This window comes from Numenius arquata, chromosome 11 (assembly GCF_964106895.1).
Source record: "Numenius arquata chromosome 11, bNumArq3.hap1.1, whole genome shotgun sequence".
NCBI lineage: Eukaryota > Metazoa > Chordata > Aves > Charadriiformes > Scolopacidae > Numenius > Numenius arquata.
In genome coordinates this window covers 855,452-876,349 of record NC_133586.1, presented here as the reverse complement: position 1 = coordinate 876,349, position 20,898 = coordinate 855,452, and the positions used below count along the sequence as shown (strand labels likewise).

The following is a 20,898-nucleotide window of genomic DNA, read 5'->3' as shown; positions in this document are numbered from 1 at the left end:
ACCTTTCCCTCTGGGAAGCAGTGCACTGACACTGCACAGCTGCCCCAACAAGAGCTCGTAATCTCCCCCCTTCCAGTGCCAAAGGTAGCTTAAAAAAAAAAAAAAAAGAAAAAGGGGAGGGGAGAGAACAATCCCCTTTTTCCATCTCTGGATGGAAATCACTGCATGCCCTCGGGAAAGCTTTATGTGCCTTATTATTAAAATGGTTACAAATCCCTGAAATCTCAACAGCTGTTTGCGCTGAACTCCAAGGATTTCTCCCTGTTTAAGCAAACACAAGCCCACTGGAGTGATCGCTGTTTCAGGGAGGAACGGCTCCCTAAATCTCTCCTGAACCACTGCAGGGGAAAACTACCCAGGTAACACACCCCGGGGACACCCGCATAGCTCGTGCCGTGGGACACGGAGGGGGGGGTGGCAGCAGCCTCCCCCCAGCACATACATTTACCTCTGGGGCCCTCCTGTGGCTGTGTGGCAGATGCTGAATGTCACTTCCACCAGGAGAAGGGCAGCCGGGCCAGAAATCTCTGCCTAATTCTTCAGGGAAAGGTAAATCCACGGTCAAATCCCCAGCTGCAATGGGAACGAAGCCCAGGGAACCTCTCCAGTGAGCGCACGTGGCAGCTGGAAACATCACGGGTGCTCCGGAAAGGATTACTGGAGCAAGGGAGCAGCAAGAGACGGGACAGCGGGAACCAGAGGGATGAGGGGCTGTGGGATCCGCTCCCCTTCCACGCTGCAGGTGAGCCCTGAGAAAAAGCAGGATCAAACTGGCACGATCTTACCCCCAGGAAAACTTCACCCCCAGGATAATTATAAAGCAAAGCCGGCAGAATCAGAAACATGTACTTAGAAAGAAAAAAAGCAAATACTTAGCAGGAATAGTGTCCCAGCAAAAATATAGCTTGTTCTAGTGCGATCTCTTGGCTCCAAATTCTTCTTCTGAATTTATTTCAGCTTTAATGTGCTTATCAACAACAAAGGTGAATAAAATGTTCCCTTCTCTAACAGAAATCTAAACCTAAGCTGAAAGAAAAAAAAATAATGAAAATTTCTGAACTCAGAAAGCAGCGTTTCAGTACAAGAATCTGTTTTATTTTTACAGTGCAGTGATTGAAACAATGTAGAAATTTAACTTGCAAAACTGAATTTATATCACAATGTCTATCAGAAGGCAATACATATGTTGTTTTGTTTTTTAATCACAAAATATTTCTCTGGACACCAGAAATTACAAACTCTTAACACTATACACTTCACTTTATTTTAGAGACTAATTCCTCATAATTTAAATCTATCTTATAAACATTTTCCTTTAAAAAACATATGGAGGATAAAAAGAACTCAAGTATTAAACTCAAGGCCTTGATTATTATTATTATTATTTTCTTTTTTCTTTTAAACAAAGATAGCTTAAGAAATGTATCAAAACGATAACTGTGGGTATTAGAGCTCCTAGTCAGGCTCTGTAACGCACTGCTCCACGATTTCCCGCAAGTTTGGGTTCTCCATCGCAGCTGCGACTCTCTCTTTGTCGTTGATTTGCTTGTTGACTGCAAAACATCACAGGAAAGGTAAAGTCAGCGGCGTGGTAGTTACACCCACCGCACCGGTAATGTGACAAACGCTCGATACCCTGCTGCAGTGATGACTTTCCAAACCCGGTGAGCTCAAAGGCTGAGAAAACGCTGCCGTGCAGTAACGGGACATGGTCTCAGCTCTCCTCTCAGCAGAAACCAAGCACTTCCATTACTTTTCTAGTTTAGGAATGGAATGTAAGGTGTTCTAATGACACGTCTTAAAATCAAGTGTGAAATTCGTCAGAAAGTCATAGTCCTAGTTCTCCAGATTCAATTTCTAGTCATTTAATCAACAGAACTGATTTTCCCCACACAAAGATATCTAACGCTGAAGAACAAAAAAGCCCGGGACACTGCCTGGCCAAAGGCTTTAACGGCTGATTAAGCCAGTGATTGGCTATAGCTTTGAGAGAACTTTGATGTTCTGTAAGTTGTATCTTAAACATCGACTGAGAAACATATATTTTTGTAACGGTGATGTTCAGACAGCCAGATCAACCAGTCAGGAACTTCTTGTCAATTATCCGGCAGCCCGGCAGCAACTTCTTATGTTATAAACAATTCAACACCTGCAAGAACTGCAGGGTCTGTTTGTTTGAAAAAAACCACTACAAACAAACTAACAACAAACAGCATACGCTCACGGCACCAATAGAGCTTTTGAAATAGCCTGAACTACGTGCTTCATTTTAAAGCTTTAATAGTGTATTAATTTCTGAAAAGAACACAAACACGGAGTCCAAAGCTGCACTCACTCCTTCACCAGCTCTACTTACTGTCCTCTTCGGTGGAATGTGTCCCTTCAGATATGTAGATTTCCAGCTAGAGGAGAGAACAATAATGTTAGCTGCATACATTAACAGGTAAAGATATACATCAGTGGAAGAAAAAAAATTGTACAATACACATACAATGTAATTCATACTTTTAAAAAATGTTCACAGACAACAAAAGGGGATCAAGGACAAGAGCTGATCTTAGACATCACTGCAACATTGTCACAAGACAATCTCCTCCCCCAATTCAGAGAGGCCCCAATAATCCTCCTTCAAAATTGTGGAGACATTCATTCCTCGGTCCTATCGACTGCTCTGTGAAAAAATCATCACAGTTCCGCTACTGGAAAGAGAGCGGAGAACTGGCACTACTTTCCCAACAAGTTCTCTGCAGGCCACAAATCAGGAACAATTTGTTTAAAAGCCGCCAGAATTGCAGGTGTCGCTTTCAAAAGCTGAGGGCTCTTCAAAAGGCACCCTTGGGAAGAGCTTCCTAATAAGATGTTCCTCATCTGTTTTGCTTAATGATGAGAAACACAAATATTCTACTTGGAAATGGCAGTGTAATGCAGCACCTATTTCCTGCGTGGGAACAGATTGTAAGACTAGAATCTAACCAGACCTAAATCGCTTTGATGCATTTAACAGGCCTGGGAAAAACAACAACAAAAACCCCTCATACACACTAAACTGCAAGGAGATCTCATAAAACTGATGTACCAAAGGAAAACTAAGGAAACAAATCCCACGCCTTTTATCTTATCTCACTGAAGCTAAACCTATCCGTTACCATGTGCCCAGCACAACAAATCACTGCCCACCTAATTTGCCAGAAATGCAAGTCTCACTTTACACTGTTTAGCTGGAGAGGTGCAGCTAGTAACTATAAAAAAAAAAAAAAAAAAAACCACAAAAAATCAATGCCAGAAATCCTAAGCTGATGAATTTATAATTTAAATCATTTCAGGCAGGTTTCTAAAGGTCTATAAAGGACTATGTCATTAAAGGTCCACACTTAGCTACTGCTAAGACCAAAACAAGGGCCAGCGCTGGCCATGCTGCTGCAGCATAAGAAACTATATAGGAAACTAGGGGTTAATATACCCTTAAAGAAAGCTGTTTGGGTCTTAGCAGTAAGATACATCTTATGCCATCGATACAACAGTTCCTAAGACAAGGGTCAGAAAGAGATTCCCTCAATGCAGTTCCAGTTTTGAATTCTGCAGTTTTTCTAAACGCTAATGAGCCTGTTCTGAAGTTTTTGCTTCCTAGATGATGCCTACGTAAAGCAGTGGAACTCCCCATAAGTGGTTCCTAGCTGCCAACAGAGCAGTTCTCTCGCTGTCAGGGCTCACTCACAGAGGGCTGGTCCACTGGGGAGAACTCCCAGATATTCCAAATGGCACAGCAGAGCCAGTAACTATCAGTATTTTATATTTATGATGCTTAGATTTACTGAAATATTGCAGAAGGCCCAATTCATTTTCCCCACAGCAAGAGTATGACTTCGATTCCTTGTAACATTGGATTTGAAAACCCTCTCTCTTCCACCAAGCAAGAACCCGAACGACAGCTGGTGAGGAAAGCCCTTGAAACAGGCTGCATTTCAGAAGTGCAGCAATAAATGGCCTTTTGTAAAGCAAAGGAAGAACCAGAGTTATTCAGAGATCCCCTCAGGTGCTACTGTGACATCTACTCCCTCCACAGGCCAACGACCAGCTTTAACAAGACCCCATCCCTAATCACAGCTCGAGGGTTACGAGATCCTGCAGCACACGGTCTTACAAAGAGACCCTGGCACACGTTCATGGAGTTCAAAGTGAGTTCCAGAGCAGGTACTTCACCTTATGTCTAAAAGGCAAACACCTCTGAAGTTTTATTCTTAAACAAAGGCCTGTTGAAACAAAACAGACAAGAGTGTAAAATTCAAGGGTTGAGGTGCATTTTCAGAGAATCCATATTTAACAATCAAAAACCACCAGTGTAAGGGACAACCTTCTCTTTTTGTACTCTGAGCAGGAAGTTTAAGATTTGACATGTACATCATTCATCCTCAGGTCTGAGCCTTAACCCTCCGACACTCCTAAGAGGGTCAGACTATCAGCAATTACTGTTTGACACACTAATATTAGCTTTACTATCTACACTTTACTTTCTACCTAAAGCTGCAAAGCTTTATTGGGCAAAAACACATGTACTTCTTCATTAAATACCCATTTTCCCTTAAATCTTTAAAATAGACCAGGAAATCTTAGTATTGATATATAACAGTAAGAGCTGCTAACCTCGGTACATTTACACAAACCATTTCAGAGATCTCGGACAGGATTTTTCATATGTGATCTCACCCCAAATAATAAGGAAGAAAAAAGCCAAATAAGCCAGTGTAGATTCTCATTCAACTTAATTGCTTTCAAACTCCTAACAGTCTGGATTTTTTTTTTGTATTCTTGGATTTCAGGTGGGGTTTTTTGTACACGTGTGGGAATGGAGAACAGCCCATAAGGTACGGGAAAGATAATGTTAAAATGTTAAGTTTGTTTCCCTTATTTTAAATTTAAGAGCTGGCAAATTTTCAGTTTATCATTACTAAAATAATATAACAGAGAATATAAAGAAGGAATTCTGTACCACCTCCCGGCAGATTTTTGAGAGCTTCTCTTTGAAGGGTTTCCCTAACTTGATAAAACCGGATGGTTTTATTAGTTTGCATTGCTGGTAGGGCTCTCGAGATGAAATACCTGGTCAAACTACCAGCAAATCAACACTGAATCTTAACGCAGACTGATGTTATTCAGACAACCTAAAATTAATTTTACGCTCACTGTTACAGATTTAATGAAACAGAAACCTTACCAATGAGAGTAGCCAGAGAGCAATGAGGTACTGTTGGTGTAAACCTGATGATAACCAGATACTCGTCTTCGCCTATCTCTTGCACTTCAACACAGCTTTCTGTTACCACTTCCAGTTCTTCCAAAGTATTAGGTTTCTCCGGGTCCCGGATAGTACGGATTATATCTAAAGCAGAAGACAAGTGACCATCAATAAAGTAGCTTTCCTGAATTTAATAAAAGGTATTTTTATTAGAAACCATCTTCCCAGCATTGTTTATTTTGCTTCTCTTCAGAAAAGACATCACTGTAAGTATCAGCGATACGTTTTCTCACGAGTTGCTTCAGAGCTGGGCAAACTGAGGCATTTCTTGTTCACTCTGCACGTATCCCTCACATTCCAGTTCTAAACTTGCTGGTATTTTTACAATCCCATTCTAATAAATAGAAATGAAGACATGCCTATTAAGGGATATGTATTACCTTCAGAACTACGGGTGATATAACATTAGGCTACCTAAAAGATATACCCAGAGACAGTGTTTCAGATGCTTTGCTGGCCTTTCAGGTTTTTCAAAATCTAATTCACAGGACAAGTCGATTTCCTTCTCATCTTCTCTCCACTTCCCAGCCCGGGTCTCACAGATAAGACTTTGAAGCCGCCTTCAGGAAACCCAATAGAAAAATAATGCACTAATTCATATTTATCTGTATCAATGGTCATTTCCTCAGCTTGTAAAATGTGGGGATCGACTTGGTTTAATATACCTGTATAGAAAATGATATGCAGCACTGCCTTTAGAGAAGCAATGTGTTCTGGATTAGCTTAAGTATACAATGAAACAGAATTACATTTGTTACTGCTTTTCCATAGAGCAAAAGGTTTTAAAGTAATACTCAAAAGCTACAATATTTGATGATAGGACAACGAAAAATAACGCACAAGAGAGTGTATGAATTCAGTAAATGTCTTAAGAGCCTGAAAAAAGAAGTCTCTGCATGTCAGTGTGTGTGCTGAGCAATGCAGCACAGAAGGCAATGGGATCTCTGGCCTATTCCCCTCTGTGCCCTGTACACGGCATAACTCAAAGAGACACCCATTTTGATGGTGAAATCCAAACCAAGGGGGCTCCCAGCCGTGCCCTCGCGCTCGCTTCTGCCTTGTCCGCAGTTGTTTCTCCCCTGGAAGAGCAGGTACAAGCATTTCTGGTATGAAAAAGTTCACTAAAGGGATATGGGTTAAGATCAGTTTAAAAAAAGAGGTGACAAAAATGAAAGGGAAGATCCCTTTAGCCAGCTGTGGTGATTTTGTTTTTAGTGTAGCTCTACCACAACAGCTAACTGTATCACGAAAGCCAATGTGACACCAGCCTTCAGGACAGAAAATTACTTCAGTCTATCTCCAGGTACAGACAGACCCTCCTGGCTCTTAATTTGGGAGCTGCAAAGCTGGTTTTGGTGCGCTCCTGTCCTGAAGCTGCCAGGCCCGGCCCTCGGCAGGGATGTCACTAATATCGCTAACTTATTTCCAGGCAGGAAGGAAGCAGGCAGCCAGCAGGCAGGAACGGCAGGTCCTGTCTGTCTGGGCTCCATCCGTGCGGGAATACCCTAAAGTCTCTGACCTGGGAGGCAGGAAAAGACTGATATTTGCTCAAGCTTTTACTCCTGGTGCTCTCGGAGCCTCTCACCCTCCTGCAAGGGCTACTCAAATTGCTCTCAAAACCCGGGAAATCCTTTCAGCAGGGCTGGGAAACACTTGCTGTCCAAAGTAAGTTGCTATCACTTCTATCCTAAATGAAAATTTGGGATGAATGAGAGAACTGAGCCCTGTTCCCTAATTTCCAGGGAAGCAGACAATTGCTTGATTCTTTCTGAAGCCCCCAGCCCCTATTTCTCCGTCTATGTCGTAAGGGTGTGATGCTGCTGAGTTACAAACCTAGAAGAGACAGTAGATGCCACAAGGCTCTTTGTTCTGTGTTCCCAAGGAACCGGTAACTGTCACCTCAATTGCCTTAAGGATCATGACGCTAACAAGCAAACAAACTGTCTGGCTTTATTAGAGCATCTCCCAGCAAACAGATCAAGTCTCATTTATCTGACCACTAAAAAGTGTTCTCACCTTTTTTCCCACTGTTCTGTCTCTAGTATCACTTTTTGCTTAAAGTTTTTGACAGCTACAGCAGCCTAGCCGAACAAACCATCCCAACAGAAACAGAAGGACTACTTAAAGAAAAAAAGGTGTTAGATGTTGCAACATCTAATTCCACTTGATTTTAAGCAGGGGAATTCTCACTGAAACGGCTTTTGGTGTTTTATCCGGAAGAACAGAATAGTTCAGCTGGAAGGGACCTACAGCGATCATCTCGTCCAACTGAAATGACTTCATATACATACAACACGAGTATCTTCACTAGACATTTCCTTGTAATTCCTGATCCATTTTTTCCTCTATTTTTACATTTTATCCTCTCTCTATGTGAAAAGGCCCACGTAAAGAAGAAATCAATTCCTTCACCGAGCAGTGAGAGGAACAGTAAAGTTGCTTTAGTTCAGCAGTACTTCAGGGATGTCTCTGGTCTGTTAAATGTAAATTTTACACAGACAGATGCTTTAGTTCTGCAAAGATCACGCACAAGCACAACCCTATGGATGAACTGAAATCATGAGGGCTACTTAGTTATTACTTAGAACCACTGATGTTTTAAACTGTCTACATTTAAACATCACTCAGGTTATAAAATTGAGTTTGTTTGACATTGTTTCCTCTTTGACCTCAAACCAGGGCATCTTTTTAGATAAAACTGTGCACAGTGCTGCACAAAATCCTCACACTATTCCAAACTACCTACAAAATAACAGTGCCTTGAAGCCTGACAATGTTTTTGGAATCAGCTCTAAGGTCCTACACGCAGCATTTCCAGTGGTGAAATCTCTCCATATTTTACAAAAACCTCAGTCGTTCAGTAACAGAAATCTCCCTTCCGCTGGACTATCTGGCTGACCTTTCTGGAATGACTTGCCTTTCCAGGTGTGTCCAGCTCCTCTTCTAAGGTGATGAAACATTAAGGTAACTGCCCCCAGCGCGGGGGCTGAGCGAGCCCAGCAGCAGAGCAGCCCCTTCCCACCGCCTGGGAGCTGGGAAGCCACAGCAGCACCCACCAGTCATTAAGACCGTTGTCTCTGCGCTCTCCTCGCTCGGGATCCTAATGGTGATCATGGCACACGCTCCATCCCAAGGTCACAGCATCCAGACGCCCCCTGGGGCCAGCAGTGTGGCTGGGGAAAGGCTGTGACCCCAAGGCCTCACCCTTCCCTGGACACTTCTCCAGCACCCTGAGGGTGAGCCCTCCCCACTCCACCTACCCAGCAGCGATTCCAACTCTCAAGTAAATCAAATATACCCAGTATATCCCCTCCTACCCCACACCAAGAGCAGCCACCCTCACCCCAGCCCCCCCGGGGAGCCCACAGGAGTGCTCCCCACACGCTCAACCCCAGGACACAGCTCTCGGCACCCAACAAGGGCTCGGCAGGGCCTGGCTTCCCCCACCTCACACCCCCCAAGGGCAGAGCACCAACGGCCCCAGAGACCCTCACTGGCCCGCAGCTCCTCACAGACCCCTGCCCCACGGCCCCTCACAGACCCACAGCCCCTCACAGACCCCTCACAGACCCCTCACTGACCCACGGCCCCTCACAGACCCCTGCCCCACAGCCCCTCACAGACCCACGGCTCCTCACAGACCCACGGCCCCTCACTGACCCCTCGCAGACCCACGGCTCCTCACTGACCCCTCACTGACCCACGGCCCCTCACAACCCCGGCCCACAGCCCCTCGCAGGCCCCTCACGCCTGGGACGACCCTTGAACCCCCCACCAGCCCCACGACAGTCACCGTAAACCTCGAGCGCCTTGTCCTGCTCCATGGCCTGGCTCCGGGGGACATGGCAGCCCTTACGCAGCCCGGAGTACCACAGCACCCTGTTCAGCGTGTGCGACAGCAGCCCCAACACCAGCGACATCCTCCCGCTCCGCCATGGGAGAGCGCGAAACGGACCCTCCCGGCCACCGTCCGCCGCCGCGGGAACTTCCCGGAGGGGCGGTGCCAGGGCGGGGAGGAGGCGGGGTCAAGGTCGTCGAAGTCCCGCCCGGAGGCGGGGACAGGCTGCTGAGAGCCGGTGGGCGGGGCCGCGCTGTTGATGCCCCGCCCAGGGGCGGGGAGATGGCCGTGTTTAACCGGTGCTGCCGCGCCGGGTTCGCGGGAGTTTTGCTGCGCAGTCTGGGGTTGTCGAGCACCCGCGGGTTACCGGGTAGCTCTATCGGCATAAAGGCCCCCGGGAGGCAGTCGCCTACCTTGGTCTGACGGAGACTACAACTCCCAGCTCGCATTGCCGGCGCGCTGGCGCCCGGCCGCGGTGCCTGCTGGGACTAGTAGTCGCGCCACAGCACTGGTCAGCGCTGTCAGCTGACCGGAAGGAAAGGCTGCCCCCCGTCCAAGATGGCGGCGGGCCGGGGTCCGAGGGGCTGTTAGGCCGGGGGTGGAGGCCCTCCCTGAGGAGGATGGAGGGGGCGAAGCGGGAGCTGCGCGTACTGCTGGCGCCCCTCTCGGGGCGGGCGCAGGGCTCCCTGCGGGACGCGGCCCGGGTCCGGCTGAGCAGGGGCCAGGACGCTCTGGGCAGCCTCCTGGTCCCTGGTGGGATCTACCTGGAGTCCCTGGTGCCGAGCGGAGGCGGCCGGGCCCGGGGCAGCGTCCTCCCGGGAGACTGGGCTGAGTAAGTGGCAGGGGGCGAGCAGGGGAAAGGGGGACCGGGAGGGGCCCCCATCCGGCGTCGTTTTGCTGTGGCGAGAGGCGCCGGGCGGACCCCGGGGGCTGAGGGCGCTCCCCCAAAGGGAGCCGTCCTGCACAGGCCAGGGCAGGCCCTGGAACTGCAGGAGAATGAGGGGGGGCTTTCAAACCCTGCCTTGAAATGGGATGCTCTCCACTTAAAATCCCATTGCTGGAGGGGGCATTGATTTATATCTACTTAGTTGTTTAGTTGTGGGTGTATTCATTACAGTGGATTAAAGAGAAAAAATTAATCTGCATTTGTTGAGTTGCTGGTTTAAAATTTCATAGTGCCCTGACTGCTTGACTTCCTTATCTGCTGGTCAGGGGCAAGCTCTCATGTGTGACATCCAGGGATCACAAGATGTTTTTAATCTGCTTTAGTAGCTTTTAATGCTGAGTCAAAACCACAGTCGCACTGCAGTTCTAAACATCCGCAGTGTCAAGCGATACCCGCGCTGTTACGGTCTCTAGTCTGCACTGTCCTACGTTGCCTTCTCGCTGTTCCCTCTCTGCCCGCTCCCCTCCATAGGAGAGCGAGTGAGGGACAGACACCCGGAGAGTTTCTCAGCTGGAGCAACGGGGAGGCAAAACATATGGAAATGGGCAATATGCTCTGCTTCTCCCTGGCTGGCAGTGCCAGTGTTCCTCCTCCTACAAGTCCTGAGGCAGAGCAGCACTCGTGTGGCATGTGTCATGGATGATCAAAGGAAAGAAACGCACAAGGATAGAAAAACCCTGTATTCTTGACAGGAAGAGAAGTAGGGATTCCTCGAGTGCTTTCTTCCGTTGCAGTCTCTGCTAGGGATGAAATATGTTCTAGTACTGGGGAGGGAGGGGGGTGGTGGCAGCAGAATCTTTACTGCAAAAGATGAATGTTATACTGTCCCTCGTTAGCACACTTCCAGAAGTGTGCGATGTATGTGATGCGGAAAGAAAATAAGGTCAATAAACAAACTGAATGTTGTATCTTCAGCTTCATGTGGGAGAATTCAGAAGACGATCTACAAGCAGACAAGACAAAAATACTGGCTCTTAGTAAAAGTCATGAACTGTTTGTCTATGAATTCACTCTAGAAGATGGAAAATACAACCCAATTTCCCTGCACAGTTGTAAGGAAGATACACTTAAAAAGCACCTTGAAGTTAAAAACATTAGTGAGTAAATTTCAATGTGTATTTCGTGTTTGAAATTATTATAGGTCTAATCCTGCTTCAGCTGGTGAAACAAATCCAGGCAGTAGGACTGCACACTAAGGAAGCGTCAAACACACACTGATTTAAAGTGGTCAGTAGCAGTATTATCTTGAAAAATTAATAGAGAAATTTCTGCATTCAAAGATGACATTGTTAGAGGGAATTGAACTGTTGTAGAGGAAGGCATTTGGATGATACAAAGTTAAATGTTAATAAAACATATTCATGCAACCCTGCTATCTCAAAATTTCCCTTTACCGTTGGTGCTGGTGGGGAGAAAGCAGAGATAGGGCTCCTCACTAATCCTGCAAGGACTAGTTATGTGTTTATGTTCTATGATTAGGAAGCAGTGTGTGCAGTCAGAATGCAGAGTCTGCGGAACCATAGCCTTTGATGTTTTATATGTTCTCAAACACTCTCCCTTGCTAAATTGTTCTTATTTCCAAAGATTGTAGTTTTCATTTTCAGTGCTGACTGAAATGGTGTTTTGTGATGATTTTTAGTGTTCTTCATAGTATTGTCCGCTTGAAAAGCCTGCGTTGTTTTAGGACACTGTTCTAAACTTAGTGCTTCTGACATAGAAAGTGAGATTTAAAACAAAACAGGTCCTTGTTGTCCTGTCCCGCCCGCCAGTCCCGGGTTTTATTAAGAAGGTAGCAGAATTTGAGCTGTGATTTTCTTGAGATATCTTTACAAATCGAACCAGATTGCTATAATCCTAAAACTTCTTTAAATTTACAGGTCTGTCTGCAATTTTCTCTTTGAGGATACTGTCATTTGAAAACAGCAAATGCATACTTCTGCTCAATAAGTTTATTGTTGTGCATCTTACCTTTCCTGGGAAAGGCTCGCCCCTGGAGACGTGTGACTGCTTTACCCTCGATTTGCCTCCGCGAGTTCTGGAGAGAATAACAGATGCCCACTTCTGCAGGGGCATCCTCTTCCTCTTGGATAGTTCTGGCTGGATTTGTATCCTTTGCAGCAGAGATGCGCTCTCGGTGTAAATGGTCTGGAAGAACAAAGTTGTTTGTCTTTTTCTGTCAGGGTTAAGCAGAAATTTCTTGAAAGAAATTCAAGGGTCTGTGTTTGGAGATGCTTCCAATAAAGGGGTTGTGTAGCAAAGTGCTAGTTAATGTAGTAAAAAATGCCATAGTCATGTATCAAATGTAGTTTCTCAACATGCCGCTGGAAATCTGTTTCATACTGGAGTAATGATTTTCAGCATTTTTGATACGTGGATCTGTGTATCACAGGCTTAAGTCTGCTGTCACGAGCCTTTCTTAATTAGAGCCTTCAGAAATTACCTACAGACCTGCAGGGAATCCCAGCCCGGAAACCAGATCGCTGTCTTCTGTCTAAAGAACGGGAGCTCAGACCTGGCAGGCTGTTCCGCAAGGTGCTCAACTTCAACCTCTTCTTTGTCAATTTTTTCTGACACGGGTGTAAAAAAATCCAATAAGGTCAGGTTATTTTTTTCATCCTAATTATATAGCTGTCAATATATATTTGTCCCAGTGTACGTTAGCTCTGTTGAGATAGCACAGGCTGCGTGTTTGTACAGCACCTGGCACAATTCACTGCTGGTCCCAGCGGAGCTCAGAATGCTTTTGTAAAACAATCAGTTCTAAATGTTTTGTTGCGCAGAGCTTGGCTCGGACAGCACAAAGCTAACAGACTCGCCATCTTCCCCTGCTGTGTCATTTCTTCTGTGTCGGCCTGGTGTTTTCTTTGACCTTTCTGTTTAAAGATGTGTTTGACTCTTTTGATGGTGCAAATCTAGCAAACGTCAAGGTGGGGCTGTGCCAGGGGGACACGCAGGATGGCAGGAGCCCAGCCGTCACATCGCCCCTCGTCGCGGTGACAGTGTCCCGTGACCTCAGCGTCGCTGTGGTCGTCAGTTCTTCCAACTGTGCCTTCTCTGTGGATCTCAACGTGTACTTCAGGTACGTTTGCAGCAGAGCTCCAAAATGAAAGTTTTGAGTACAACCAGCTTTAAAAAATGCCTGATCTTGGTCCTCTAACAGTTGAGATGCTGTCAGCTTCTCATTTAGAGTGCTGGCTTTGTGGTAGAGAGGAAATTGTTTAAAGATTGCCTGTAATTACTTGCTCCAATTCATGCTCTCTCACTATAACAAATAGAAAAACGTTGTATTGGACTTCTTGGTTTTTTCTGGGAAGGTGAGGGTCCGTGCTGTCAATTTGTGCCAGCAGTGTAGAAATACTGTAGAGTATGGGATTGTTAAACTGTTCTGATACAGCTTTACTGATTTTCCTTGATGAATTTAGACTATGTTGTACTTTAGAGGTGGTGTCCACCTCAAAGGAAAGGGCATCAGGTTTTATGGCGTACCTGGATACATCTTTCTGGATGTTACTAATCCGAGAGAAAACTTCTCTGGTAGCTCACATTTTCTCAAATTTCATTCCTGAAGGAGTTAAACATGAAGGGAAAAAAAATCTGAAATCCTCTGTGAGGAAGGTGAAATTTAATATTTATTTCTTTCTTTACAGACAGTTCCCAGGGCACTTGCTGTGTAAGAGAGATTCTGAAAACCTTCCCGTGAAGCCTCCTGAGGGACTCGATGAGGACGACCTTGCTTGTTCTGCCTACAGCATGGAGCTTTTGGCTTCGCCTTTCCGCACAGACAGGTACGTAATCAAAATACTTTCTAAAACTGGCTGGAGTTTGCCTGCTTTAGCTGTTTGGGGTTTTTTTAAATTTTAATTGTGGCAAGTAAAATCAGCTCAATTCTGCTTTAAATCTTTTGCATGTTGGGATAATGTGAGGAAATTGGCTGAGACCACTTTTTGTCATTGAACAGCTTCCAAACAGTAATTACTGTGTGAAGCGGTGTTGACAGGTTTTTGTATTGCAGGTGCTTTGCAGTTCGTTGTGTGTTTAGCGCAGATGGGTGGGTGTGGGCTCCCAAGTACTTTGTGTTCCTGTAAAACGCTTTAACTGTGTTGTCACCCTTAGTAGTAGAGGTATTAATACTAATGAATTACGTTAATTATAACTTGATGTAAATGTAATAAATACTCAATTCTGGAATTAATTTCATTCTACAATATTTCTTTTAATTGAAGAGGGCATTTTCTGTGAGGAAAAGAAAATGTTTCTAGTAAAACTGCTCAGGTTCGTGGCTGCTGTCAGCTAATGCAGTGTGACCATCCCGCTCGGCTGCAAACTGTTTAAGTAGAAATGAACAGGACACGCTAAGGTTAAAATGCAAGATGCTGGATGGAACCTATAAGCTTAAAGTGCATATTATTTGAAATCTGCATTGTTCTTGGCGTAATGCCTGGTACTATAGGCGCCTTCCTTCTTCACCCCAGGTCCTGGAAGGCACACTTGGCCTCGCTGGGTGATGCCGTGAGGAGAAGGCGACCAGGTTCTCCAGATTTGGTGAATGACTTGAATTTACCTTGGTATCAGTTTTTTCCCCATCTTGAGGATCACGACCCTGAAATCTATGAAAATTCTGAGAAGATGGTGGCTTTTGTTCCACGGGCTGTTACGTGGGCCCCTTCCAAACCAGTACAGCGCGATGGCACAAACCTCAGTGACACAAGACAGCGATGGAGACAAATCCCCATAGAGGCACCACAGGAGGTGGTGAAACTGGAGTGCAAACTGGTAACTGGAGTCAAAGCCCTGTTTGTGGTACTATCGAATGAGAAAGGATTGACTCTTGCACTCTGGGATTTCGAGTCACAAGACGTGACGTATCACCACTTTGGCAAAAGCAGTGTTTATGTGGATTGCGGTGAAGGGGCGCCGTTAGCTCTGCTCCTGACAGGTGAGGGGGGGTGTATCATTTCTAACGGGTTCTTGCCGAGGTGAAATCCAAATGGAGCCACTGCAGCTTTGTGTCAGTATTTTGGAAGAGAGGCAGGAGACGGAAATGTTCCTATATAAGCAACTTGCTTATATTTTTCTAATTATGGTTTAATTCTTTTATTTAGAGCATGGTCTCTCCTTAGTTCTATTTGGTTTAACTCAAGAAGAGTTTTTGAATCGATTGATGATCTATGGCAGCGCCGGAGTCGTAGATTCTGTTTGTCATCTCAACGGATGGGAACGATGTTCAATTCCGATACATGCGCTAGAGGTAAAGAAATCTCTTTCATGTCTCACAGGTAACAAAAATACTTCTTTACAGTAATGAACGCAGTTTTGCAATGTTAGTGGTGGTTTTAGACACAGTTAAGACTATGCCTCGGTAACCTAGGGGCAAAAAGTAGTGGTTTAGTGATTTAATAAACAGTAAGAAATCCAAGTAACCCAGATGAGTAATGCAAAAGAAGAAATACTGCAGATAAGTTAACACACATGAAAAAAAAAAAAAAGTTTTAAACTAAGCAGTGCTGAAAACTCCCTCTTAATTGGACCCAAAGGCATTTTTGCCAATTTCTGCAGCAGTTTTTGTCCTCTTGCAAAATGTCAAATATTAAAAGAAATCGGTTTTGTTTTTTGGTTTTTTGGTTTTATCATACCACTCTTGTAAAGAGGAGAATTTGAAGCTGCCAAATGTTGCTCAGTGTCCCTTAACAATAGGTGATAGAATATTTGTAACATAGCAGACCACAAAACAAACCTCGTTATGTATCTGCAGTTTTCCAGGCTCTAATTGTTCTACCGCATGTCTGTCTAGGCAGGTTTGGAAAATCGGCAACTAGACACAGTAGACTTATTTTTAAAAAGCAAAGAAGGTCTTTTCAGCCTGTCTGCTCCCTGCTCTGGGCCTGAGCAGTCCACTGAGGGCACATCCCAGTCTTACCTGAAAAGTAAGTGATTTACTTCCAGCTACATGGAGGTTTGAATTTAATTGCCTTTCTAGTTATGGCCGTGTGTCTGTAAAAGCAGATTGAATTGCCTGTGCTTGTGTGTGTTTGGATGGTGCTTTAATACAACTTCCCAATTCTGGAAAATAAGAGAGAAATGGTGCATAACGTGTGGGGCTTTGTCGTGTTCCGATACCGGCACACGTATCACAAGCATTTCGATGTGAAGGCAAAGCATGTTACATACATCGTTGACACATTTTAGAGGATTTTTGTAGCATATCCCTATGACTTTTGACTCTAATTTTAAATTTATGTGATCACCCATATGGTAGAATGCAGATGTTTTAACTTTTCATGTAAATATTGCAGATTTGGAAGAGCTGAGGCCAGCTCTAAACTTGCTGTGCTCAGCAATCAGAGAAAATGATCTGGAGCCTCAGAGTAAACACTTTTCAGAGCAGCTGCTAAACCTCACCTTGACTTTCCTCAGCAGGCAACTTGAAGACATTTATGTGCACACAGAGGGTAAGATGATACGTAGTAATGTCACGTGTCACTGTTTAGATCAGGAAGAAAAAGTAATTTTTTTTTTTTTAGTTTCAGGCCTAAAGTTGCCTAGAACTAACAACAATTGCGCTGGAGTTAAGGGAATGGGAGATGTTGTTTAAGGGAAACATGAGAAATTAATCTGAATACAGTATCTGTGTTAGCCCAAACAATATGATCAGGCACTCAGGTCAGACAGGGTGCTGTCAACAGGATCATTATGGGATGCATAGAGAGGCAGAATAGGACTTCCAGACTCTTGCTGGATACCTGATGGTGGTGCAGTTAAATGGCCTGAGTTTTGCCCTCAGCTGCTCGGTTGTTTCTCAGTGCCGCCCCTTGAAATATTCTGGCACAAACATTTATGTGGCTGCGGAATGGAACAGACTAGTTTAAGAAACTGATACAGCTGTGAAAATAGCGCACCAGGTTATTTTTTATCTGGAGCGCTTCCCGGTCTGATTTACTGTGTGGTGACACAGTCACACATCCCAGTGGAACCCGTGGGGCGGCGGGGAAGCAAGAGGCAGCGTCTGATGGGGGTTACAGCCGGGATGTGGCAGAGCAGGACTGCTCACGCTGGCGCTGAAATGTTGCGCTTTGAAATACAGCCTAAAAGGCGCAAGAATGGAGTAAGAGCTGGCCTAGTAGTGAAATATTAAAAATGAGAGAATTGCAGAGGACAATTCTGTTGTGCTAGGGGAAGCCATGGGGAGTGGGGTGGCCTGTCCCGACGTACAGCATGCTGTCCGGCTGCTTGGGTCGGGATCGCTGTCTCTTGAGTTTGCAGACCAACGGGTTACACAAGGTGAAGCGGAACGGATTTCTTCCCAGAGTAAAGGATGCAGACCATTATCTGTTATCCAACATTGCATAATAAGCATTAAAATAATAAGCATTAAAAATGCTGTATTGTTCATTCCTGTTTAACTGATACCTTGCATGCCCTTGACAGAACCCGATGAATTCCTGCAGAAGGGTGCAGATATTTTAACCGATTACATTATTAAACTTAGAAAATTTCTGAGAAAATATCCTCAACCACAACCAAGTGCGGTGTACACGGGAGGTGATCCCGATGAAGAGCTGCCTGCCTTGGAAGAAAGCCATATGTGGGAAAAACTGACACCAGAGGTAAAAATGAGTAATCCCTTTTCTGCTATTCTTATTAAATATATTTAAGGAAATTATTAATTTGGAAATGCCCTTAAACTGTTGGGAAAAAAAATCAGTATAGGGATTATAAAGACAGTAACACTGGAGATTAGTGAGATGGGTTTGTTCCATTTTTTCCCCTTTAGGAAGTCATTGCTGAGGCCATATTAAGCAACAAAATGCCAGAGGCGCAGACCTTCTTCCGAATCCATCAGCATCCTGCTCAAAGCCTTCCAGAGTTTATTCAGACGGGTTTGAATCTGGTCTATGACCGTCTTCTGAAGGATAATACCCAAGAGGCCTCCGAACTTTTAAGAAACATGGTGAGAGGTGCTGATAGTTCTTAACGCTTCGCTATGGCTGACGAAATAAATGAATGCTAAGAGTATGGGGAGCATTTAGGTGTCTTATGGAGGTATTGATTCTACCACATACATACATTACAGTGAAAATTACCTTGTTTTAAAGAACTGCTTTGATCACTAACACCTTCAGAGTGCTGAGGGAGCCTTTTTGTGAGTGTGCATTGGCTGGTGTCACCATCAGCAAACTGTAAAGGTGATTCTGGCAAGTCAGGTATTAAAGGGTACATATTTTATATCCAGACGTGCTGGGGACATCACGCAGATCAGTGGGTTATCGTGACATCTGTAGTAACTGGGGAAGCAAATACCACAAGCACATTTGTCAAAGGTTGTGTGCTTTGGGAAGAAGCAGGTGTGTTTATTCTGTCAACGCACAGTTTGCATAGAATGAGTATCTTCTTTTTTTTTAGGGCTTTGATGTGAAGGAGGAATTGCGTAAGATATGTTTCTACACGCTTGATAAACATGTACGAGATTTGTTGGTAAGTATAGAAAAAGCATTTTATGGTCGAATTGATGTTCCCAGGTCTGAAGTCTGATGTGTATTTGTACTGGGAGGAAGCATTTTATTGAATGCACTTTCAGAATGGGAACAAACAGCTTTTGTCCCCACATCCTCACAGTGTAGTTGCTGAGACGTGTCATTGACGTGCCCCTGTTCTTCTGTATTTGCAATAAAAAGTGGTTAAAATGTCATTTCTTTAGTCTGGCTCTGATCTAGTTCTCATCTGCTTGCACACAGTATGAAGTCCTGGCTCTCTTGTAATTTAAGTGTATTGACCTCAATGCTTCCAGCATCTTTTCCTACAGTTAGTGAGCTCTTTGCACTTGCAGGATCATTTGCAACTTTAATATATTATAAGTAGATAAAAATTGTAATTGGAGGTAATACTTTAATTTGAATTAAAGGTGAAAGTTTTACGAGAAGAAAAATATTTTTCTGAAAAAGAGAAGAAAATGATAGACTTTGTGCATCAGGTTGAAAGCTTTTACTCGGAATCCTTCCACGAAAATAGAGAGATTCAATCTCTTTCCAGGTAATGTGGGTTATCAGTTTTAATTATTTATTAATAACATCAATAGGATTTAAAATGTGCTGACTTCTGCATTCCTTATGATTTGCTGCACTAACAAATACAGTCTTCTGTGATTTTATTAATTTCACACTGGTCTTCATTTGCAGAAATAAAGGTCAGGGTGGAACTGGTTGTTTTTCTCATTATTGTAAGTCATGACATACTACCGTCAGTGTCACAGAGGTCTCCTGTTCATGTCATCAACACCAGAAATGAAGTATTTTTAATGACAAATGATATTATTAGATTTATTAATCAAATTAAACATGTGCAGATGGAATGTTTGCTCTATTTTTGATAGATGATATCCATAATATAGCAAACTAAAGTAATCTAGAAAAATCATTTTACAGTTAAATAATTGTAAAAATATTATGATACTTATCATTTGCTATGTCAGTTTTGGAAAAATGAGGTACTTCTTTGCTCACTGCTCTCTTATGAACTCTCGAGCTTTTACCTGAAGTAAGTCGCTCTGCCACTTGTAGAAAATTGCCACTTCAAAATTTGTTGACCCTTTCATCATCTTCTATTTGTTAGATTGTTGACTGTTTTTTAAAAGAGTGCTAGAAAACATCCTAAGGCAACACTTCATTGCAGTTTCCAGAACTGGAGAAAGGAGCAAGACTTTTCCAGCCATGGGGCTGTTCTGGACTCGTTGCTGAGTCGTGATAGACGTCGGCCTCACAACAGGAGAGTCAGAGTCATGTTTAACTGGGCTCAATGGTGGGATGAGCTGAGTCAGGAAATGATCCTTCTCCCCAAAAAACCACACCAAGGCAAGTATGCTGGGACTAAGAATTTAAACTGTGAATTAAAAATCTGTCTTTGATGGAGTATATTGCAGTTGTGTAGGGATGGCATTGATATAAGGAAAGGTGTGTGCTACCACAGTAGGTCACTTATTTTGTGTCAGTGAAAATGGGTAAACCGTGTGTTTTCATCCTGGGGGTGAACACACAGAGACCTGTGATTTTCCTGTAGAGAAAAATTTGGAACTTGCTGAAAGGGAATTGTCTAATGCTTGGCCACTTGTTGTAAATGTCGTACCCTGCTATGTTCTGGAAAGCTTTTTGCACTGTAGTACCACATTGAGCTTTTCCAGCAGAAAGCTCTAACAAGCTGTCACAGCGTACTTCATCTCGGCATCGGATTTGCAACCGTTCATTAAAAATACGGACACGTATAAAGAAATGGCAGTATTTCCCTACACAGTGTTTGTTTGTGCCGGTTTCATCCGTTTCCCTTTCTGAAACGCAGACCTCAAGACGTGTAACCCTGAGGTGCTTTGGATGCACTTGACAGCCCAGCACGACTGGCCTAATATCTGTTCGTGGCTTGAGGAATGGCAGCCCGACCAGCCATGGCGTGGCCAAGCTCCCTGGCCCCCTCTTACTCCAGACGTTATTGACCGGAGCATGTTGTGCAGTAGCTACATGAGAAATGATATATTAAATGAGCTGGCGAGGTACGTGCCCTTCGTGCCTTATACTAACTTTCTACATTATGGGAAGCCTAAATCAGATAGTTATAGAAGTACGTGTTAATAAAATCTTTGATACATGTTAATTTTTATATTGTATTTAGTGCCCTTTTTTGAAACAGCACAAATCCATTAATAAATTTAATTTTAGTCTTGTACTTGCACTCTCTGTTATCTGAAAACAGTAAGAAATATGAGAGCAACAGAAATCCTCTATCAGCTCTTCGATCTTTCATAGTGATTATATTCCCGATGCCCATTTTAATGCCAGG

General features: G+C 44.1%; 2 protein-coding genes across 2 annotated transcripts in view; one reads left to right on the top strand and one right to left on the bottom strand.

The window, feature by feature from the left end:
* Positions 1-1,068: 1,068 nt before the first annotated feature.
* Positions 1,069-9,273, bottom strand: CIAO2A (cytosolic iron-sulfur assembly component 2A). Its single transcript, XM_074156062.1, has 5 exons — positions 9,087-9,273; positions 5,213-5,377; positions 4,201-4,250; positions 2,357-2,402; positions 1,069-1,553 (listed from the first exon to the last, which is right to left on the bottom strand). Exons 1-5 carry the CDS (start codon positions 9,211-9,213, stop codon positions 1,456-1,458), a joined length of 486 nt encoding a protein of 161 aa, XP_074012163.1. The 5' UTR covers positions 9,214-9,273; the 3' UTR covers positions 1,069-1,455.
* Positions 9,274-9,751: 478 nt separating this feature from the next.
* Positions 9,752-20,898, top strand: part of SPG11 (SPG11 vesicle trafficking associated, spatacsin) — a 33,317-nt gene continuing 22,170 nt past the window's right edge. Inside the window, exons 1-15 of the mRNA XM_074155674.1 lie at positions 9,752-9,963; positions 10,993-11,174; positions 11,955-12,182; positions 12,961-13,156; positions 13,725-13,862; positions 14,550-15,013; positions 15,180-15,325; positions 15,869-16,001; positions 16,371-16,526; positions 17,503-17,681; positions 17,849-18,025; positions 18,478-18,549; positions 18,977-19,104; positions 19,744-19,922; positions 20,404-20,611. Coding sequence (XP_074011775.1) covers positions 9,752-9,963; positions 10,993-11,174; positions 11,955-12,182; positions 12,961-13,156; positions 13,725-13,862; positions 14,550-15,013; positions 15,180-15,325; positions 15,869-16,001; positions 16,371-16,526; positions 17,503-17,681; positions 17,849-18,025; positions 18,478-18,549; positions 18,977-19,104; positions 19,744-19,922; positions 20,404-20,611 — 2,798 coding nt within the window. The remainder of the gene's footprint in view (positions 9,964-10,992; positions 11,175-11,954; positions 12,183-12,960; positions 13,157-13,724; positions 13,863-14,549; positions 15,014-15,179; positions 15,326-15,868; positions 16,002-16,370; positions 16,527-17,502; positions 17,682-17,848; positions 18,026-18,477; positions 18,550-18,976; positions 19,105-19,743; positions 19,923-20,403; positions 20,612-20,898) is intronic.